This window comes from Lytechinus variegatus, chromosome 6, assembly GCF_018143015.1.
Source record: "Lytechinus variegatus isolate NC3 chromosome 6, Lvar_3.0, whole genome shotgun sequence".
Lineage (NCBI taxonomy): Eukaryota > Metazoa > Echinodermata > Echinoidea > Temnopleuroida > Toxopneustidae > Lytechinus > Lytechinus variegatus.
The window spans coordinates 20,060,442-20,082,495 of NC_054745.1; the positions used below are offsets into that span (position 1 = coordinate 20,060,442).

General features: G+C 36.6%; 1 protein-coding gene across 1 annotated transcript in view; it reads right to left on the bottom strand.

Annotated features, from left to right (window-relative positions):
• The window catches only part of LOC121417164 (myb-related protein B-like), a 33,659-nt gene extending 22,601 nt beyond the window's left edge, over positions 1-11,058 (bottom strand). The window contains exons 1-5 of the mRNA XM_041610755.1: positions 10,774-11,058; positions 8,355-8,484; positions 6,344-6,496; positions 2,748-2,851; positions 47-175 (exon numbers count right to left, since the gene is read on the bottom strand). Of these exons, the coding sequence (XP_041466689.1) occupies positions 47-175; positions 2,748-2,851; positions 6,344-6,496; positions 8,355-8,484; positions 10,774-10,796 (539 nt within the window). The 5' untranslated portion in view covers positions 10,797-11,058. The remainder of the gene's footprint in view (positions 1-46; positions 176-2,747; positions 2,852-6,343; positions 6,497-8,354; positions 8,485-10,773) is intronic.
• Positions 11,059-22,054: the final 10,996 nt, after the last annotated feature.

A 22,054-nucleotide genomic window follows, 5' to 3' on the forward strand; every position in this document is an offset into this window, starting at 1 on the left:
ACAGTTCAATGCTTATTTTTATTTTTTACTTTTCATGTTTTCTCACCTTCCGGGTAGTAGCTTGGCAATCTCTGCCCAGCGGTTTCCAAGCTTTTTATGAGCTTCGTAGATTATGCAATCCTCTTCCTTCGTCCACGCCGATTTCTTGATGTCAGGATTCAAATGATTGTGCCATCTAGAAAAATGGATCGTTATGGTATTTAAAAATAGAGATTTATGACATAATATCCAACGAGAGAGAAAGAGATGAGGGGTGGGGGGAGAGAAAAGGGCAATTGTGATTTGAGTGGGGCTAAGAGAGAAGTTGTCGAGGATTAGATACCAGGGGGGTGTTTCATAAAGCTGTTCGTAAGATACGAATGACCGGTGATCCTTTCTTGTGCTATGTTATGTGATATCCCTATGTAATTGAGTTACGACCCAAGATCATGTTCCAGTCGTGCGTAAAGTCGTTCAGAACTTAACGAACAGCCTTATGAAACACCCACCAGGGGACCGTTCATAAAACTTGTAAAGATAATGAACTTGCAATTGCAGTTAAAAGCTTCAGAAATCGTTCGATCTCATTGGCTGATGGTAAATCTGTAATAGAAATGGTGCATTTGTTATTATAATAAGTCTTTATGAAAGGTGGCCCTGTAGTAATGGAACATAAGAAGGTAACCTTGAATTGTCATGTAGATTTTTAAAAAAAGAGAGTGAGAATGATTTTTTTACATACATTACATCCCATCAAACAAACGGTACTTATCCAATATCGGCTGAAACTGAAAATTTCATAAATTTGCTATTTACTATTTTGTATTAGTGTACTTCAGTCAGAGGGGCTTAAAGAAAGGCAAGTCTAAGCCCCTCTAATATTAGTATTGGAATACAGCCCATTTTTTTTTTTGGTTAAATAACTTTTTAAATATCCAGAATTCCTGTATAAGTACTTGCTAACAGGGTTGCATCTAACCTGAAAATGAATGTTTTTACCGTGATTTATGGTCTAAAATATATCATGAAAGCTAACACATGTAGATCTAATAATACTATGGATGATAAATGACCACACGGGAATTTTTTCCTTTATCTGTGCAAAACAGGAAAAGCAATAAAATCTTCATAAATGAACAAATAAAATAAGCTCTGAACATCAATTTACTCCAAAAATGACGACAAACTTTGATAAAAAAAACAAAAAACAGCAATAAAACTTTAAATGAAATAACAAACACAATGTGGAGGGGGGGGGCTTCTGAGGCCTATGAGACAAAGCTAAGCAACATTTTACATACTCCAGCCCAAGGAACATTTCAATTCATCATGAAACAAATGATCAGTGATTTTCACTATGTGTTAAAAGCTACTGCAATCATTCATTGCATCATGGAGCGTTGTGGCTCGGTGGATTAGTCTTCTGACTTAGAAACAGAGGGCCGTGGGTTCGAATCCCAGCCATGGCGTAATTTCCTTCAGCAAGAAATTTAACCACACTGTGCTGCATTCAACCCAGGTGAGGTGAATGGGTACCCGGCAGGAAGAAATTCCTTTTGAGCGCCTAGGCAGCCCAGCTAAAGCTGGGGTAATACTAATAGCAGGGCCCGCTAGGAGAACATTTTTTCAGAACTGAAGTGGCTTCCCTGGGTAAACATACCTATATTAATATATTATTTTTAAATGATTTGCTGAGAGCAAAAATTTGTCAAGTGAAAATCAGACTAGATGTTGCCTTTCTTCCATCCCATGCAGGGAAGAAGTTACATGTACCCAGGGGAGCTGGGGGGCGATTTAGCCCCAAAATGATCAAGAGAGATCAGGGCTCCGTAACACAAAGGTTTATGATGAATTGCAAATATGAAAGAACTTCACTGATTGGCTAACCGTCAGTGTTTTAAATGGAGTGTGCATGCACCAATAATCTTGATTGGTCATTGGTATTTAGCGAATGATAGCAAACCTTTGCGTACGGAGGGCTCCCAGGAATCTAAAAAAATAAAGGAACCCTGAAAATCTCCAATCATCGCAGTATAATGTTGCAGATCAATACCTCAGTCACATTTGTTCTACTGCAGCCGTAAGGCGAGTTGAAAACAGCCATTTTTTGTACATGCATACATGTAGGTGGTAGGTGAATAGGCTGTTCAAACCACCATTTACACAATTGTTGTAATAGCTTCATATACATGTAGGGGGTTTGAATAGGCTGTTTTCAACTAACCGTACGGTCGCCGTAGGGGAAATTGGACTGAGGCAACAGGCAAAAAGTTCAATTTTCAATTATTATTTTTCGTTTTCAACAGAAGAACAAAGTAATGTGATCAAAATAGTTACAATGAACTTATACAGATAAAATAAATTCAGGCATGTACAGTATATCTATAAGAAGTAAAACAAAACAGATTATATATAAGCAAATATCATAACCATTATACAGGGCTCGACATTAGCAGTGGCCCGGGGCAACCAAAAATGCAAGTCGGGCCACCAAAATTCTGTAAAAGCCCTCCAATTGGTGGCCCAGTTGGGCTACCAAAGTTTTGATAAATTGTAATGTTTTTCATTGTTTTAGCGCCACCAAATATGCTTTTCAAACCACCAAGAATATGAAATTTATAATTTTGGTGGACCGGTCGGGCCACCAAGAAAAAAAGTTAGTGTGGAGCCCTGCATTATAAAATAAAATTCTGTGAAAATGGAGAAATCCACTAAAAAGCAGTGCTTGTATTGTAAAAGTAGCCCCCGGAAAAAAATTGGGTCATTACCTCTCTCTGCATTGCTTTCCAGTTCGTCCTACAAGGAATTTGCTGATGAGAGACCAACGCTTTGGGCCATGCTCGCGAACCAAATCAACTACTCGCTCATCCTCCTACGTTAGTTGGAAACAAACAATTTGCATAGCAAAACAATGATAAACGCATGCATAATAAAATCAAACTAAAGGTTATTTCAATTCATGAAATTAAAACATGAAATTACAATCAAGAACGAGGCTTCCCAGAAGTCATGATGAAGCACAAATTATAGAACTGCGCAATATAAAATAAAAAACAATGACTTATTACAGTTTTGATGGACAAATTTTATTTTTTGTACCTCCTCTATGAAAATGCTTGTGGGAAAGAGACAATGAAAAGGAAATTCCACCCCAATACAAATTTAATTTGAATACTGTATGTAAAGTGATTGCAGGCCTAATACAACTAATGGATGTTTATGTATGACAATTGCAGGGCTCCAAATCAATTAACATTGCAATCGATTTCAAATATGTGTAAGGTTCTGGTAGTCGCAGCACCCTCTTTGGCCATTCACAACGCTCCCTTTCATTTACATCCTTTTACGTGTATGTAATACCAACTCGAGATCGATTTGACCAGCTGTATTTATTAATTTATAAATTACGCTTATTTTGCTGCGTATATTAAAAAAATGTCCAATGCTGACACACGCTTTTGTAACAGTGCGTCAAATTGACGCCTGTTTCTGTGGTTATCAACGCTATTTCATAATGAGTCCACTGTTTTTATTCAAGAGTCCACTCTTCAAACAGTAGACCTATGAATAAAATAGCGTATCTAACCGTGGTAACTGGCATCAATTTGGCGCACTGTGACGAAAGCGCACATCAGCATTGGACATTTTTTATACACGCGCCCAATACGCGCTAAATTAAGCGTACATGTAATTTATACAGGAAATCTGCATAAACCACAGATTCAACCGTGGGTTTTCAAAAGCACCTTTGTGAATTCGGGCCATCAGTTTTGAGAGGCCGACTATTCTGCATAAACAATTTGGCCCCTGAAATGGTTCTCAGCTACATGTATGTCTAATCTGACTGGATCTGCAGTACAGGGTTTGGCAGTTTTATTATAACCAGAAAACTGTTGCATCTTTTAAACTTTTGCAAAGTTTGCATCGTTCAAGTCTGAGAGGCACAAACACGTACATGTGGAGAGCTCAGATTTGTAAATATAATTCAAGATGAATTATTGTTAATACTGAAACTTGAACTAGAAAGGCACTCCAGTTGAAATCTTGGATATTTTCTAAAATAAACAATTGCTAACTTCTGATTGGAAATGTGTCTGTTTCTATAATGGTAATTCAACATCATGACTAAGAGAAATGCTGAAAAAGAAGCAGTGTTTAAATTCAAACCATAATATCAAAGTAAACACCTAAAAAGAAAAAGAAATTGATTGAATGTCTGAACGAAAATGCTGGCCGGAAGCCAGAGGAGACACTTGTAAAACTGAATAACGGCCAAACACTTAAATCAACAATAACAACCGGAACAAGAAAACTGAGAAAACAACTCTCTAAAACTTGGCAACCCCTTACCTCTCTCTACATTGCTTGCCTATTCTACCTGGTATATGTTGACTGATAACAGACCACTGTTTGTTGCCTAACTCTAATACTAACCGCCTTATTAACAGATCCTCCTATATCATTGAAAAGGGATACCAGTCTTGTTTAATAGAAGAATATAGTAATGGTAACAGACTGGTCAACGTTTGTTGTCTAAGTCTAATACTAACCGCCTTATTAACAGATCCTCCTACATGTATATCATTGGAAAGGGATACCAGTCTTGTTTAGGGAGAAGATGAAAATGCATGTGGTTATGGTAACAGACTGGTAAACGTATGTTGTCTAACTCTACTACTAACTGCCTTATGAACAGATCCTCCTATATCATTGAAAAGGGATACCAGTCTTGTTTAATAGAAGAATATAGTAATGGTAACAGACTGGTCAACGTTTGTTGTCTAAGTCTAATACTAACCGCCTTATTAACAGATCCTCCTACATGTATATCATTGGAAAGGGATACCAGTCTTGTTTAGGGAGAAGATGAAAATGCATGTGGTTATGGTAACAGACTGGTAAACGTATGTTGTCTAACTCTACTACTAACTGCCTTATGAACAGATCCTCCTATATCATTGAAAAGGGATACCAGTTTTGTTTAATAGATGAATATAGTAATGGTAACAGATTGGTCAACGTTTGTTGCCTAACTGTAATACTAACCGCCTTATTAACAGATCCTCCTACATGTATATCATTGGAAAGGGATACCAGTCTTGTTTAGGGAGAAGATGAAAATGCATGTGGTTATGGTAACAGACTGGTAAACGTTTGTTGTCTAACTCTACTACTAACTGCCTTATGAACAGATCCTCCTATATCATTGAAAAGGGATACCAGTTTTGTTTAATAGATGAATATAGTAATGGTAACAGATTGGTCAACGTTTGTTGCCTAACTGTAATACTAACCGCCTTATCAACAGATCCTCCTATATCATTGAAAAGGGATACCAGTCTTGTTAGAGAGAAGATGAATATAGCAATGGTAACACTAAACAGACTGGTCAACGTTTGTTGCTTAACTCTAATACTAACTGCCTTATCAACAGATCCTCCTATATCATTGAAAAGGGATACCAGTCTTGCTAGAGAGAAGATGAATATAGCAATGGTAACACTAAACAGACTGGTCAACGTTTGTTGTCTAGCTCTAACTGCCTTATCAACAGATCCTCCTATATCATTGAAAAGGGATACCAGTCTTGTTAGAGAGAAGATGAATATAGCAATGGTAACACTAAACAGACTGGTCAACGTTTGTTGTCTAGCTCTAACTGCCTTATCAACAGATCCTCCTATATCATTAAAAAGGGATACCAGTCTTGTTAGAGAGAAGATGAATATAGCAATGGTAACACTAAACAGACTGGTCAACGTTTGTTGCTTAACTCCTATACTAACTGCCTTATCAACAGATCCTCCTATATCATTGAAAAGGGATACCAGTCTTGTTAGAGAGAAGATGAATATAGCAATGGTAACACTAAACAGACTGGTCAACGTTTGTTGTCTAGCTCTAACTGCCTTATTAACAGATCCTCCTATATCATTGAAAAGGAATACCAGTCTTGTTAATAGAGAGAAGATGAATATAGCAATGGTAACAGACCGGTAGACGATTGTTGCCTAAATATAATACTAACTGCCTTATTAAGAGATCCTCCTATATCATTGAAAAGGGATACCAGTATTGTTTAATAGAAGATGAATGTAGTAATGGTAACATACTGGTCAACATTGGTTGTCTAACTCTAATACTAACCGCCTTGTTAACAGATCCTCCTTCATTAGAAGAGATTATTTTACCCCTAAACAAACAAATATTAATTCCATACATTTTTTTTAAAGACTACATGTACATGTATGTATTATAGCACTATGCAGTGAAATTATCAAGCAGATCATTAACATCTGCACATCATTTCCTCCATTAGACACGACTTAACCTTTGACCTTAATTAACCCTTGACCTTACATACCTCTGTAGTCCAAGGACCTTTTACCAGGTCAGGGTTAAGAACTTTCTGCCACCGATGAAAACACTGGAGTTCCGATCGGTTCGAGAAGAAACTCGCTATCTGCTTCCAGTCCAGAGTACCGTGAACCTCGATCGCTTGCTTCAGCAAGTCGTCCTAAACACAGAAAGTCCGAAATGATGCTTACATCAATAATCATATCAGTATTTGTCAATGTTTCTTAAAGAAAACTTGAATTTGAAATGGTCTAACTAATAAGGTCTAACCAAATTTTGCCTGTTGAGAAAAAAACTTATACATCACATGTAGGTCAATATAATTTCTTGTTATAATCTGAAGATTTCTTTTGTTTTTAATAGTATTCCAGGGAATAATTTTCCTGGTATCGCATCACAATTTGCTCCACATTTTTGAAAGACTGCTATGCATGTCTTTTTATAGCATATATTTACATAGGACTGTACATCACATCACATCAATCATCAATCATCAATCCTTCAATTTTCATTATCACTGATTATTCTTTAATAGAACAAAGTGTGAAATCAAGCATAATTTGACACATCAATGAGCCCAATATATATCATGCCAATCTGGTACATGCACACATATTGAACAGTTGAAAATAGCTCTAGGGAACATTGTTTTGATTGAATTTCATGTTGAAACCATTCATGAAACCAAGTAGCATACACCTCCTTTGAAAAATCTTACAGGACTGCATTTAAGACTATGTCTTGTCGAAGGTTGACTTGGGAATTTATAAAAGAATTTTTATTCTATCTTTTTTTATCTCATCTTCAAGGTCACATTTCTTTACCTTTACTTATTTGTCACCAATGTGTTGTAAACATGAAGCCCAGACAAAAAATTGCACTGAAAATCATTATTCAGTAAGCTTCAAATAAGAATAAAAAAATAATATAAAGAATGGAAACCTAGCCAAAATTTCATTCCTTCATGGGCTGCAATTAGATTTAGATTTTTCCCAGGAGATACTATATGTTTAGTTACAGATATCTTGAAAATCATGCCGACACAAATTTGATTATTTTTCTCAAAAAGCATTTCTTCCCTATTTTTGTTTTCTTATAGGCCTACACACATCTACAAGTAGGCCTACATGTAAGTTCTGGGGGGTGTTTCACAAAGACGTTTATAAGTATGAAGTAGAGTTAGAGTTGCACTTAAATGCTGACATGTACATGAATATGCAACGCGCAATCTTATTGATCATTACTCAGTAGTGCATGTCTTCTTGAAGTTCTTGGCATGATGTGACCGATGTGGTCATGCCTTTGAAAACGCTAGCAAATAGGTATTTATGTGTGATTCCAACTCATACTTAAATATTTGTGAAACACCCCCCTCAACTTTTTTTTAATGAAATGTTTGAAATGGTAACCTGCGTTTCTAAAGGACAAGTCCACACCAACAAAAAGTTGATTTGAAAAAAGGAAAATCAAAGCATAACACTGAAAATGTCATCAAAATCCGAGGTAAAATAAGAAAGTTATGACATTTTAAATTTTCACAAAACAGTTACATGCACATCCTGGTCAGTATGAACACCAGGGGACTGGTGACATCACCCACTCACTATTTATTTTGTATTTTATCATATGAAATATTTCCATTTCCTCCTTATTGTCATGAGAAACAAGGTTTCATTTCTCCATGAACCTGTGGAATTACCATTGTTTGAACATATCGTGGTCCAACCAAGAGGGACCTTTTTTCAAATTTGTGAAAATTGAAATATTGTATAATTCGAACAATAAAAACAAAAGAAATAGTGAGTGAGTGACAATATCAGCTCTCTCATTTGCATATCACTGTTTTGTGAAAAATAATAAGGGAAACTTTAAAATTTCATTTATTTGACATCCAATTTTGATGAGATTTTCAGTGTTATGCTCGTTTAATTTATCTCTATTCAAATCAACATTTTTCTGGGGTGGACTTGCCCTTTAAAATGTGCCATCAAGAAAATGTAATGAGAAATGAACCAAACCTCATCTTTTGTCCATCTTGCTCTGCTAATCTCTTTGCGTGAATAGAACGATGATGAAAATGAAGAATCGCTCATATCCTGATCAGTATAATCATCTCCATCGCTGGCACTATCGGTGTCATCATAATCGCTGCTCAAAGGAAAAACAAGAATTACCAGAATTAGCCTACATGTATAACTAAGAAATGCTCATTAATATAGTCCTTAATTCTGATTATCCTATCAACTTGTCCTTTCTTACTATGGAAAGGTCCCCCAAGTCTGCGCAGTCCCTCTTCTCTACGCACACGCATATCTGAGCGATTTGAGTAGGAATGGGGGGAGGTGTGGGTGTCCAGACACTTTAACATTTTGGAGCCTTCTTTTTTGTCTTTGTCTTGACTTTGGATTAGGGCCTACACAAAAAATATGAAGTCAATACTAGATCTAGATTCTACATGTAGTTATACATGTACTTGTTGATTCTCTAATCTTCAATTATGGTCTCTAAGCCAGGTTATAAAATTGTTTTAGAACATTTTTTACTAAATATTGATGAGACTTTGCTTGCTAACCTTTCCAAATATCTGTTTAAAAGTGACTGTCCGGACACACAACTTAAGCTCATAACAACTTAACCCAGGGAGCTCTGAACCGCGAAGCTCCTCCTCAAGGCTATTATTAACCCAGGACTCGTCTGTGTAATACTAGGCAGACATGGGTACCGGTACTCTCCGAAATGGGGTAGAATGGGGTCGCAGACTCGCAATAGTTCTCCAAATAATGGGAAAAAATAAATTATGCACTTACCTCGACTATATGGATGAAGTTCTATCGTGACACAGAATCCTGACATCGAGGCACAAACTGGAGTAAGACCTCTATATCACGTTCGTTTTCTGTAATGATCGGCCATTTCGTTTTCAATTTTGTACGGAGAACGAAAGAGACAGAACTTTTCCTTATTTTGAGAGAGTCCAGTTTGTGCCTCGATGTCTGTCAGGATTCTATGTCACAATAGTCCTTCATCCACACCAGTTCCTCTTTTATTTGGGGTCATACTGCGACCCCATTTTGGAGAGCACTCTCTGCCTAATATAACACGGACGAGTACTGGGTTAATATTTATAGCCTTGACGACTTCGTGATATTTTTAAATATTTTGATATATCAAAAACTATCATCACAAATCCTCAGGCTCAAGGCTAGGTTAACAATAAGTGGGTAGGATTGGGGGTCGGGTGTCCGGATAGTTTATCATTTTGAAGCCTTCTTTTTTGTCTTTGGATTACACTAAAAATATGAATTCAATACTTGCAATCATCTTCTATTTTGTTCTTTATAACATTTCCTAACAGTTTGTAGGATGGGGGGTCGGGTGTCCGGACACTTTATCTTTTTGAAGCCTTCTTTTTTGTCTGTGGATTACACTAAAATATGAATTCATTACTTGTAATCATTATCTATTTTGTTCTTTATATTTCCCAACATTTTGTCCTAAAAATTGATGAAACTTCGCTTGTAATTTTTTCCAAATGACATTCTAAAATTGATCGTCTGGACACACAACCCGTCCGGATACACAACAACTGGGTATACTAAAAATTGATGAAACTTCGCTTGTATGTTGCAATTTTTTTCCAAATGACTTTCTAAAATTGATCGTCCGGAGTCCGGACACACAACAGGGTATAACAATTAAAACAAGATACATACAAAAATAATACAATAGTCTGAGATCTAGAATATATAAAATATAAAAAGATAGTCATTAAAAAATCCGACTGCCCGAATCGTGTGTGAATGGGTGCGTAGACAGTGTGGGACACCATTTCATTTGTTCAATTTGAAAACGACTAGACCTTGGACGGGGTTTTTTTCCCCAGGAAAAGTCTAGATCTAGGCCTAGGCGCTAGGCCCTAGGATCTATTTCACATTTTTATGAGATATTTCGCACACCCAAAAATAACCTGTTTCATGCTGACACGACTTAGCCGGCATTTAATATCGTGATATTGGGAACCACCATTCACATGATACAGCAACGCTTTATTCAGTCACACGCACGGTTCCCTATTTCCACCTCCGTTCACTTTGTACATAACTTAAGTGCGCGTATACAAATCAACGAGTGGTTCCCCAAAACCACGATTTGGCCGACACTTATCGGTGCGGCTTCAGTTCAGACACCCGAGCAATATTATTTTCAATCTGTGACTTGTGAGCTAATCATTCTGATGATGAGACTGACACTGTACTATACTAGTTACTACTGTCACTGAGTGAGAGTGAGACTGTGTCTGTCATGTGAATCCCTGGGCCCTGTCTCAGAGACAGACTCACACTTCACAGAGGTTCCCCTTCACAGAGTGCGAGAAAAGACTGAAATTGAAAAACAACATGATGAAACGTTGATATTAAATTCTTTAATTTGCATTACCTTGTAAATCGTCTGGAATTCATGTTTTATACATATCTCAGGAACTTCCAAATGATGAAAGAAGTAAAAGATCTATTGCGGGAAAATGGTATTTGTCGTCAAAAGTTGGCTGCATTCCGACGCCTTGGTCCCAAACGCTACACCTCTCGAACAATGGTTTCCGCACGCAAAAAAGCCATTGCAAAATGAATGAATGGATTACACGTAAACAAAATGGGCGGCTGGCCTGGCTGCAATAGACGCTACGTGCACAAAGACTGTACAAAAGTCAATAGGAACCCCGGAAGCACAGAACGAATGTCGAATTTGCGCGCGGTGAGTAATAGGATTACGTCACTGGCCTTCTCTGCGATGATTGGCCAAAAGAACCTTTATTGCTAGTTCTAGTTTCAGTCCTTCAATTTTTAGATTTAAAAGGATAATTAGTGCGAGGTTAATATAGAGGGATTTATACCCCAAATTAGCATTAATCTGTAATTTGAAAGCAGAATTATGGTTCAAAAAACGAATTTGTGATCATTTTTAGATGACATCGAGTTCTGATGACTTACAAAGGTCTGAACAAAGAGGCCATATTTCTAGCAAATTTTGCAGCCGTATCGGTCGCCCTCTGCGGTAATCTCGAGATCGATGATGATCGTAGAGAGTTAAGCACTCCAATCACCCCCCCCCCCCCCAAAAAAAAGGGGGGATACAAAAATGCAGGATGCGGATCGTCGTATCGTGGATCGCCAGAATTAAATAAAATTGTTCTTATAGTATGCTTATCATATTTTTTTCAGGATAGTCGAAGTGTTGCCCCCTTTTAAGTAGATTTTAATTAATTTTTTTTTCTTCTGTAATTAACCTTATTTATTAGCTTGTCTGAGATCATCGGGAAATATACTCCTCAACAGTCTTTTGATAACATTATGTCATCAGTTTTTCGTTTCGCTTCTTGGGGTTGTTTGTTCTCTAATAGTAAAATAGTATTTACTTATTTATTCATTCATTCATTTATTTATTTGTTTATTTATTTATTCACCTATTTATTTATCTATTTATTCATTCGTCCATTCATTTATTTATTTATATATTTATTTATTTGATTTATTTTCATTTCCATTGTAATATAAAGAAAAACCAAATAGAAACTTGGCTACCGTATCAAAACAAGAAAGATATTAGATCAAACCAGCAATAAAATTAATCGTTTATCAAAATAATTAGAAAAAAAGTGTTAGGTCAGTCGGTTGAATGTTTAGAGTCAAACGGAACTGAAGTACATGTCACTGATCATGTTCACGTGCAAGTATAACAAAAGAAAACCAAGAGTAAGTATGTAGCAGTCAGATAATCAGGATTCATACCAAAAGTAAAATCGACAAAAAGGCTCTTTAGATAATTATACAATTGAATTCTAAGCTTAGGCAATGAAACAGTAATTAAATATTCATTTTAATTCAAATGAAATGAGAAAAAGTACAGCGGAAAGGGAGAAAGGTAACTGCCAAATAAAACTAATAAATGGATGGATGGATAATTATAGTGAGCGTGCATGGATGGTGTTACAGCACTGGTGGATCGGGGGGGGGGGGGAGCCAGTCCGTGCACCCCCCCTTTGAAAGTAAAGACTTCTTTTTGGTCATTTTTTTTCATGGAAGAAATGTCCTTTTTTTGTTGAAAACACCTTTTTCCTCTGGGAAGTGTGCATACCCCTTTAGTGGAAAATCCTAGATCCGTTAGCTGGGACCCGTCTTACAAAGAGTTGCGATTGATCCGATCAATCGCAACTATAGATACCCATCTTAATCATTGATAACAAAAATGCTTAGAATATCAAGCTTTCAGGTCAGAATATAAAGAAATTTCAGCTCGCTCTATATTGAGATACATGTATCTATCCTCCTCATGAGTTACTACAAACAAACCTAAAGAGGTAAATTTTTCCTGTTTTCAATGTCATACTAAAAAAATTCAGCTCGCGCTTCGCGTTCGCATTGTTGGTGAGGGTGAGATATGTCTCTCTTTCTCATGAGTCATATATTATGTATAATATAGGCCTATGTGTGTGGGGGGTGTAGGGGTGTGTGTAGGTGAGTTTGTTCGTTTTGTGTGATCGAGCGCCTTTGGAACGTTGATTCATGATCTTGCCCCCCCCCCCTATCTGAAAAATGGATCGACGCCCCTGTGTATCATCATGCTCAATAAACAGATCACTATGTACATGGTCCAGATAATTTTTGTCATTTTTCTTTTGTATGAGTTTAGAATTGGCTTTCTTGTAACACAAATTGAATTTTCAAAAAAATTGTATTATAAGTACAGCACACTACAACAATGAAGGAATTTCCAAGAACACCATGCATATCAACCACTCCCAAATGTCCTAACTTGTGATTTTAGTGGGGGTAATGTTGAAAGATCCCCATCCACAAGAACATTTGTGTCAATCATCCCCCCAACCAAGAATACCGATCGACACCCCTGGATTTTATTATCAATTTTGAGTACCTAAAGTGATACAGGCCTCAGATCGGAAAGGAAGGGTGGATCAGCGAATGTGATTGCCCAATATAGCAGACTACTCAATTATATTTTCATCTGTCCCCTCCTCCACGCACTATACTATAGCGCACAGATTGGGATTTTTGGGGCTTATACCCCCCCCCCCACACACAAAGGTTCACGATTAATTGAATTAAATATAACTACATTCTAAAAAAAGGATTGGTCAAAATGACCAATCTGTTGGTTAATATGTGTCCGACCGATAAAATAAGTCAAAAGCAACCAAATTATTGGTTCAAATCGACCAAAGTTTTGGTTGATATTGACCAATTTTATCGGTCGGACACATATTAACCAACAGATTGGTCATTTTGACCAATCCTTTTTAAGAGTGTATAGATTCCTTGGCTTATAAGATTCCATTATAGCCCTCAGAGGACACTGAGAGCTACATAAAGTAATTTCGAATTCTGCGTGTCCAATGTAAATTGAGATATTTTTTAAACTTTAATCACGCACGAAGCGCGCGCAAAAAATCTTTAAAAAAAACAAAACATTTTTATGAGTGTGGTAACATATAAACCACGACAATATCGGTAGAAATTAAGGACCATTTTTTAATTTCTATTCATGGATGAGTCAATGATGGGTTTCATCAATAATATGAAGAAAATTAAAGTCCTCACTCTTTGATGTGGAACATGAAGGTAGTTTGCATTCTTCGGGGGCCCCAAAAGAGGGAACTTATTATTTAAAGGGGGCAGGCCTGGTGCAAAGGTTGCCGCCTACCATGAATTTTCCAAGCAGTCCCCAACAAGAGGGGAAATAGGGGAGAATAAAATTGAGGAAGAAAAGAAAAGGGGAAAAAGGAGATGAAAAAAGCATAAAAAAGAGAGGTCCTGTAATTTACACCTGTATAATTGATCGTCTTGCACTTTTCCTGCCCTATCCCCTAAGTTACCAAAGCACCCCGCGGGAGAGCGGAGGAGGGGGGGGGGGCAGCCGTTCCATTCGTTTTGCTGATCAATGAGGCTGCCCCCTGAGCATAGGTCGATACATTATCAATTCAGATATTAATTATCACTAAACATAGTTAATGATTTACAAAGGGTGATAATGTAGCTTGAGAAAGGGTATTTCTGCAAGATTTCATGGTACGCCTACATTTCTATTGTCCGTGCATCGTCGATGAATATTGTTTCTACTGAACGATGTCACTGATTTTACTCAGTGCGCATAATCATGTTAATAATGGCCCGCGTATTCTGAAGTCGGGTTTAGTTGTGGTTTAAGTATGGACAGCCAACATAATCACTAACAGTAGAGACATCACACTTCAGCTCATTCGGCTCTCAAATAATTTATAATTGTGTGGGAAGTATAAATAAATGATCGTCTTCACCATCGATGAATCAGGAAAGAGCACAGTAAATATAAGAAACATACAACTTAATATATAAAAATTTTGATACATTTGGCTTCCCATATACTTAAACAACTTTAAACCTGAGTTTGAGTTAATATAAACTCAACTTCAGAATACGGGCCATAGTGTCTTATTCGCATAATAAATTGAGGAGGGAAGAAAGGGGGTGTTATCTTGCAAAGAAAAATCACCCCCCCAAAAAAAAAAAAAAAAATAGTTACTGAGAAAGTTGGGACTGAATCCCCCTAAAGCCTCCGGTTCCACGCCACTGGTTCATCTTTGTTTAGTGTATACCTTGGCTTTCTCTTACACAGTGGCGTAACTACGGGGGGGCATGGGGGGGCACGTGCCCCCCCAATCGGATGGCCAAAAAAAAAAAACGGGGAAAAAAGAAGAAAAAGAGGGAAAAAGGAAGAGAAACGTAGTGGGGGAAAGAAGAAATTGTTGTTTATCATAGTGTTATATTATGTTATATAACATAAGAAGCATTTTTCACAACTTTATGAAACATTATTTGCTTAATTGTGTCTTCATTGTTTCTGGTGCTCGCATAGACTTTTTATAGAGACATATAAAACTGCTGTACTAAAGCCTCCCGTTTTCAAATCAATATACAACAAAATAATATATTTCCTCGCAATTAGAGTAATTATTGTTTTAAGTAGTGATATATTCTTCTTTTTCATGACTACTGAAAGTTATTGACCTATTTTAAGGTCTTAATATAAAACATTTCCTGTCCGTGCTAACGTTCGCATTAGTGGATTGGTGAGATTTCTGCTCTTCATGAACTCCTAAAATCAGTCCTTAAAATGTCAAATTTTAGCTCGCGCTTCGCGCTCGCATCATTTGGTTAGTGAAATACGTGGGGTCTTAGTGAATTCCTACAAACAAGCCTTGGAATGCCCCTCTTCATGTCTGAATTTCCTAGATTTTCAGCTCGCGCTTCGCGCTAGCAGTATTTCATTAGTGAGATGCGTATGATAATCATGATTACAATGACTTCAAAAAGTGCTCCATGTGTTTAGATGTAATTCTAACAAAATCAGCAAGCGCTTGGCACTCGCATTAGATGACTATGGTGAGATATGTATACTCTGACTTAATGGATTCGTAACTATAGTCCTTAAAATATCCATGTTTTGAGGTCAATATATACAAAAATTTCAGCTCGCGCTTCGAGCTCGCATCATTTGGTTAGTCAAATACGTAGGGTCTTAGAGAATTCCTACAAACAACCTTAGAATGCCCCTCTTTAGGTCTATATTTCCTAAATGTTCAGCTCGCGCTTTTGCGCTTGCAGTATTTGATTAGTAAGATACGTATGATAATCATGATTACATGACTACAAAAGGTGCTTCATGACTGTGTTTAGATGTAATTCTAACAAAATCAGCAAAGGATGGCACTAGCATTAGATGACTATGGTGAGATATTTATACTCTTAATGGATTCTAAAATATAATCCTTAAAATTTCCTTGTTTAGGGTCAGTATATACAAAAATTTTAGCTCGCGCTTCGCGCTCGCATTGTTTAACGAGACAGTTAAGTATCATGATTACAAAACAATTTCCTTATAATGTCAATTTTTAGCCCTCAATATCAAAAATTTTCAGCTCGCGCTTCGCGCTCGCATTATTTAATCGGTGAGATACATATTCGTTTGATGGCACTGCATGTCCTTAAAATATCTATATTAGGTCAGTATACCTGTCAACTGAGCGCGCTTCGCGCGCTCCCTAAGTGACCCGAAATTTTTGCTGTGCCCCCCCAATGCCGTGACCCACGGTACGCCACTGCTCTTACACCATTTTCCAATCAATCAAATACGCTGCATTTGTTGGTGTTAAATTGTGCTTTTATTATGTTTTCTGCTGTCCTTTTTAAACCTATTATTGTACATTTCTATTAATTTGTGACTACATGTTTTATCGTTTACCTTTAACCTTAGGATGTGATCTTTATAGTGAAAACGGTGTGCATAGAGGACCACATCAGTTCCGGTATGTTATGCAACACCTTTGGTTGTTATATTTCTTTGGTGTCATGTTCAATAGGGAATCATTTTAACACCTCATGGTGTAGTCCTCTATTAACACCAAATAGTGTCACTTTTAACACCACAGCTTTTACAAGGGTTTGTAAGTCTTAAATTTCCATATCGTACAATCGGCTATGGGGCAGGGCCCTGAGAACGATATTTTTTTCACTGGGGGTGCTGATGTAAATTTGAAAAGCAAAAAGAAGAAGAAAAAAGGTTTTTATTAGAAAATGGAGGACGACCCCAATGATTTTTTCAGAGTGATATATCGACCCCGACCCCAATAATTTGGATAACCTGACAAATTGTAATTCATTTCAAATGCTTTAAAAAGCATTAGAATTATAAAACTACCAAACTTGGCGTAAAAATGTTCTCAAACATACAATAATTGTGCCGAAAAAAATGACTGATTTGTTTTAATTTTTGCCCCATTCCCACCTCCGAGGCATTGATGGGCGCCCCTAGCTGCCCATCTATCTGTACACCAGGGGCCCGTCTTACAAAGAGTTACGTAACTCTATGGAAATCCATCAGTGTCATAATTTTTTTTACAGGAAATTTGCACAATGTCCTTTGTGAGCAAAAAGAAGCACAGTGAATTTTCAAGGAAACAATGAATGCATGAATATACATCATAGCTAGAAAATATTTCGAACAAACCTGCATAATAGATGTTGACCTTGCTGGCAGTCCATAGTTGCGATTGATCGGATCAATCGCAACTCTTTGTAAGACGGGTCCCAGGAACGGATATATTTCACTAATAATCTGCCTTCTTTATCACATCTAGCAGTAGTTTATGTATTCTTTCTATAAGAGGACATGTAGATTTTCAAAGAATATGTCGTGGATGAAGAGTTTGTATTACTATAAGAGAGAGCAAAAGGAGACAGTTTGGGAGACAGTTTGGGGGTATTTCATCGTCCATCAAAGGAAAAGTTGTTCACATGTGACATCACGAATCTTTGTCGCATTGCCAATGGGAGGAACTCTATAGCATTAGGGATCGCAACATTCAAATGCTCAAAACTTTCTCATTTAATTGTCCGACATTTCTCAAACTTTCTTTGATTTTATTCTTTGATTTTCCTGTTTCCACACAAGCCCACCAATTAAATGTTTCATTGAGTGAAAACTGAGGCAACACGATTTCAACTGTTCTCTTTCTTGAATGAAGAATTTTATGATTATTGACAGCATAATATGAATACACGAACATCGAATTGCTAACTTACAATCGTAAGCATGGTAAGCAATATCAACATTACGCATGTTACATGGAATAGTTAAAAAGTTGGTCATATAATTATATAGCACAATGATAATACATGAATGTTTCGAGATCGAGTCCTGTTACATGAAGACTTCTTATAATAACAAATTCTATACGATTTTTTACTATGATCCAATCAAATCAAATTAATTCAGTAACTTATAACTATTAATCGTTACCATGGTTACTATAACAAGTTATGACACGGGCTATTGGGGTAGATGAGGGTAGCAGATTGAAGTTAAAAACAAATCGACATAGAAAAACATTGCTCAAAAATGTTCATTAAAAATCACTCATGATTTACAAGATGAATGTTTTATTGTGAATAAGGAGTTTGTCTCCATCACATCTTCCGAGGTTACCAGAAGGAGTAACGAGACAAGGGCTGGGGTAGTACGTGAGTGCGATCTGAAGCCGTAAACAATTGTAATCGTGCAATTTTTAGAAGATGAGATATAATGTACTTCACGTAGACCTGACATGTTTTCGTTTCATAAGTTGTATAAGTTGAGTTCTGGAAGTGCTTTCTGTTGTCATAATAGCCTTTTCGTAACTTTAAACTTGATGAAAAATGCTGGGTTATTTAAAATCATGCAAAGGTATAGAGAAAATAATTATTCGCACACGAAATAAAATTACAAAAACGGCAGATGAGAAGGGAATAACTGACTCTCTTGTCTTGTTGATTATTGCTTCTCGAAGTTCGAAGCAGTTGTATGATATGTTGGCTAACTCGAAATGTGACTATATATGTTTCTTAAGTGAGATTATGTATCTTTATAATTATTTACTTAGTTTTCAATAATATTCACTATTTCATATCACAAGACAATTTCTATAATCTTTTTTATTGTTTAGAATAAATACACTTTGGACTTATTTGTTTAGATTGCAAACGAGGCAGTACACATTAATTCAATCAGTGTTTTTGTTTTGTTTATATTCAATAACAAAACCGAGGAGTCATGAACAGAATGAATTATTGGTGGGAAGTCAGGATAAGGAATAATCATACATAGATAGTCGTGATCCAGTTAAACGAGCTAGCGACCACTTTTACTTTTTTTTTTGAATGAAAATCTGATTTTTGTGATAATTCCTCTATCATTATTCGGAGAAAACGTCGTATTTCATCTGTTTTACTTCCCTTTCCATTTCCCAGTCATTTTCCTTTTTCTTTTGCACGTTCTTGATCGTGGATTTTTATTCATGGGGAAATGGGACAGCGACCATTATCCCTATCTATACGCCATATAAATGCAGCGCCGTTGGTCGAAAACTACAAGATTGAGAAAATGTATACTTTATTTAGAGATAAATAAATTATGGTTAGATTACAAGAAAGAGAGAGGAGGGAGAGAAGGGGTTTGATTTTCGTTCTTTTTTCTTTTTTTGTGTTGTCTTTCTGTTTCACTATATCTTTCCCCTATTACTAGGCTATTCTACAGATATAAAAAGTTCACTTTTTCAATCCTTTCTCCTTCTCCTCCCGCCCTTCTTCCTCCTCCTCTGCCACATTCTATCCCCTCCCTTTCCCCCCTCCCCCCTCCCTCCCCTCCCTCCGATCCCCCCCTCCCCCCTCTCCCCCTTCTTCTCTCTCCCCCCTCTCTCTCTCTCTCTTCCAATAGAAATTACAACAGATGTTACAAGGAAGCTGTCCAGGGGCCAGTAACACAAAGCTTAGGCAATGATCGTATACGATGATGTTCTATAGAACATCATGTTTTTCTACGATTGATCATTGCATTTCACGACGTTGTACAGTCGTTAAAATCAAGCATATGATTAATCGCTAACCTTACGGGATCCAGTTTAGATGGTTGAAATGATATAGAAAGCTGAGTATAACATTCATCCACCAAGCACTTCTTGCAGATTTTGTTAATCATTCCATTGTCATGATTGTGGTTTGTGAACCCGGGGGGGGGGGAGCACTTACATTGACGAGTGGATACCATGCGCGACCCAAAAAACACGTAAAAAGGATGTCTTTTTCACGATAGGGCACGTTACGTACGTAACGTGATAAGGGTGTCAAAAACACAAAAATAATGAAAAAAGGGTATCTATTTCGCTAGGAAAATTACGTGTTTATAGGGTCAAATTTTCGGGGATGATAAAACAAAATTAAAATGTTTTATTAAGGATGTCCTTTTTGCCCCAACACTTCGTGTTTAGAGTCCGATTTGCGCGAGGTGTGGAAGCTGGGGTCGTACTAAACCAAATAACGTAAAGCCGACGACCGAAGGACCCGTAACAATAAAACATTCCTGTACTTGTTTAGGGGTTCATTTCAGGGAATATTTGCCAAGAGTATCGTTTTGTTTCCAATACTTGTTAAGGGTAGGGTTTCACACGCCAGTACTTGTTAAGGGGTGCATTTTCAGAATATGGAAATTAGGTGTTTAGGGTGCTTTTCGAGACCCCATGGTCGCGCATGATACCCACTCGTGAATGGAAGTGCCCCCCCCCCCCGGTTTGTGAATCCCGACAATCGATCCCGTCATGCTTATGATAAAGGCGGAATGAGTGTGATCAAAGTCCCAAATTCATTGGAAATTCAGTACTGTTAAATCAATTATCAATACTTTTCTGCATTAATCATTTACAGTAATCTCATTAATGATAAATAAGGAATAAAATGCTTGTTAGACCAACGAAACCAGCTTCCCGAGCGTTGGTCACAGTGACATCGTTCAAATCTGTCTGGAATCGATTTTATGACGATGTACACTATACATGATCCAGTGCGAATAGATTATTGAAGAAATTGCGAGACTGGTATGAATATTTCAACCCATAGATTCTTGACCACCAAAGTTCAAAACATTGTTTCGAGGACTAAAATATAAATTTCCAGTTTTGTTTAGCCTTCCCGAAAGAAATTAATTCAAAACCGTGATGACATCGTCGGCCTTTGCGAATTGATTTGGACGTCATTCCAACCACAAGCCGGACAGAAAAGCAGAATTGTAATCTAGGAAATGACAATTTTACTTTTGGGAAATTTCATATTTAATCCAAAATACAGTTTCTTCAAATTGCACTGTAGACGGATCATGTAGTGTGCGCCTGGCTTATAAAGGGATGCTAATTCGGGCTGAAGATATTTATATCTAGATAAATAAAGTAAAAATTCACAAGGCAAAATGCTTAAAATTTCATCAAAATTGGATATCAATAAAGGAAGTGATTGAATTTTAAAGTAAAGCAATATTTTATGAAAACAGTAATATATACGTCACCATGAATATTCATTAGGTGGGCCAATGATGTCATATCCCCACTTTCCTTTTTCTTATGTTATTACATGAAATCATAAATGTTTCATTTTTTCATACATGGTTAAATGATGTGTCTCCGTTATGATGAAATAAGTTATTGCAGCAATAAACAACTAATGCAATTACTTGTTAATCCAATTCTTTTGTTCTTTGTAGATTTTTTAAATAAACCTATTTTCATATAATAAAATACAAAAGAACAAGTGGGGATATGACATCATCAGCTCACCTAATGAATATTCATGAAGACACGCCAAGAACTGATTCACCAGAATAATGCAAATCTTTAAAATTCAATAACTTTATTATTTGTTATCCGATTTTGATGACATTTTCAGCATTTTGCTCTGTGAATTTTACTCTTTTTATTGCGATATAAATATCTTCAGCCTACAATGTTAAAAAAACCCTGTAATGTGACTGTTATATTATTCTACGATCATACAATTGAAACTAAATCCAGACTGATTTACGTTACTACCAACATAAACAATGACATATTATCGGTTGAGTTTGAAATCGCTTTGTTTTAGTGTGACTTTCCATTAGCATTACAGATCAAACAAAGAAAAACCCAACTTAATCATAATTTGGAAACCATTATCTAAATGTCTTTTATATACTAGTACATGTTATTCGATATGAAATATAGATTTTCTCTCTCAACAGAGTGGATACTTTTATAATCATAAAGAGCTATGAGCAACTAAATGAAAACCATAGGTTCACGACTGATATATCCTTTCCTATTAACAAAATA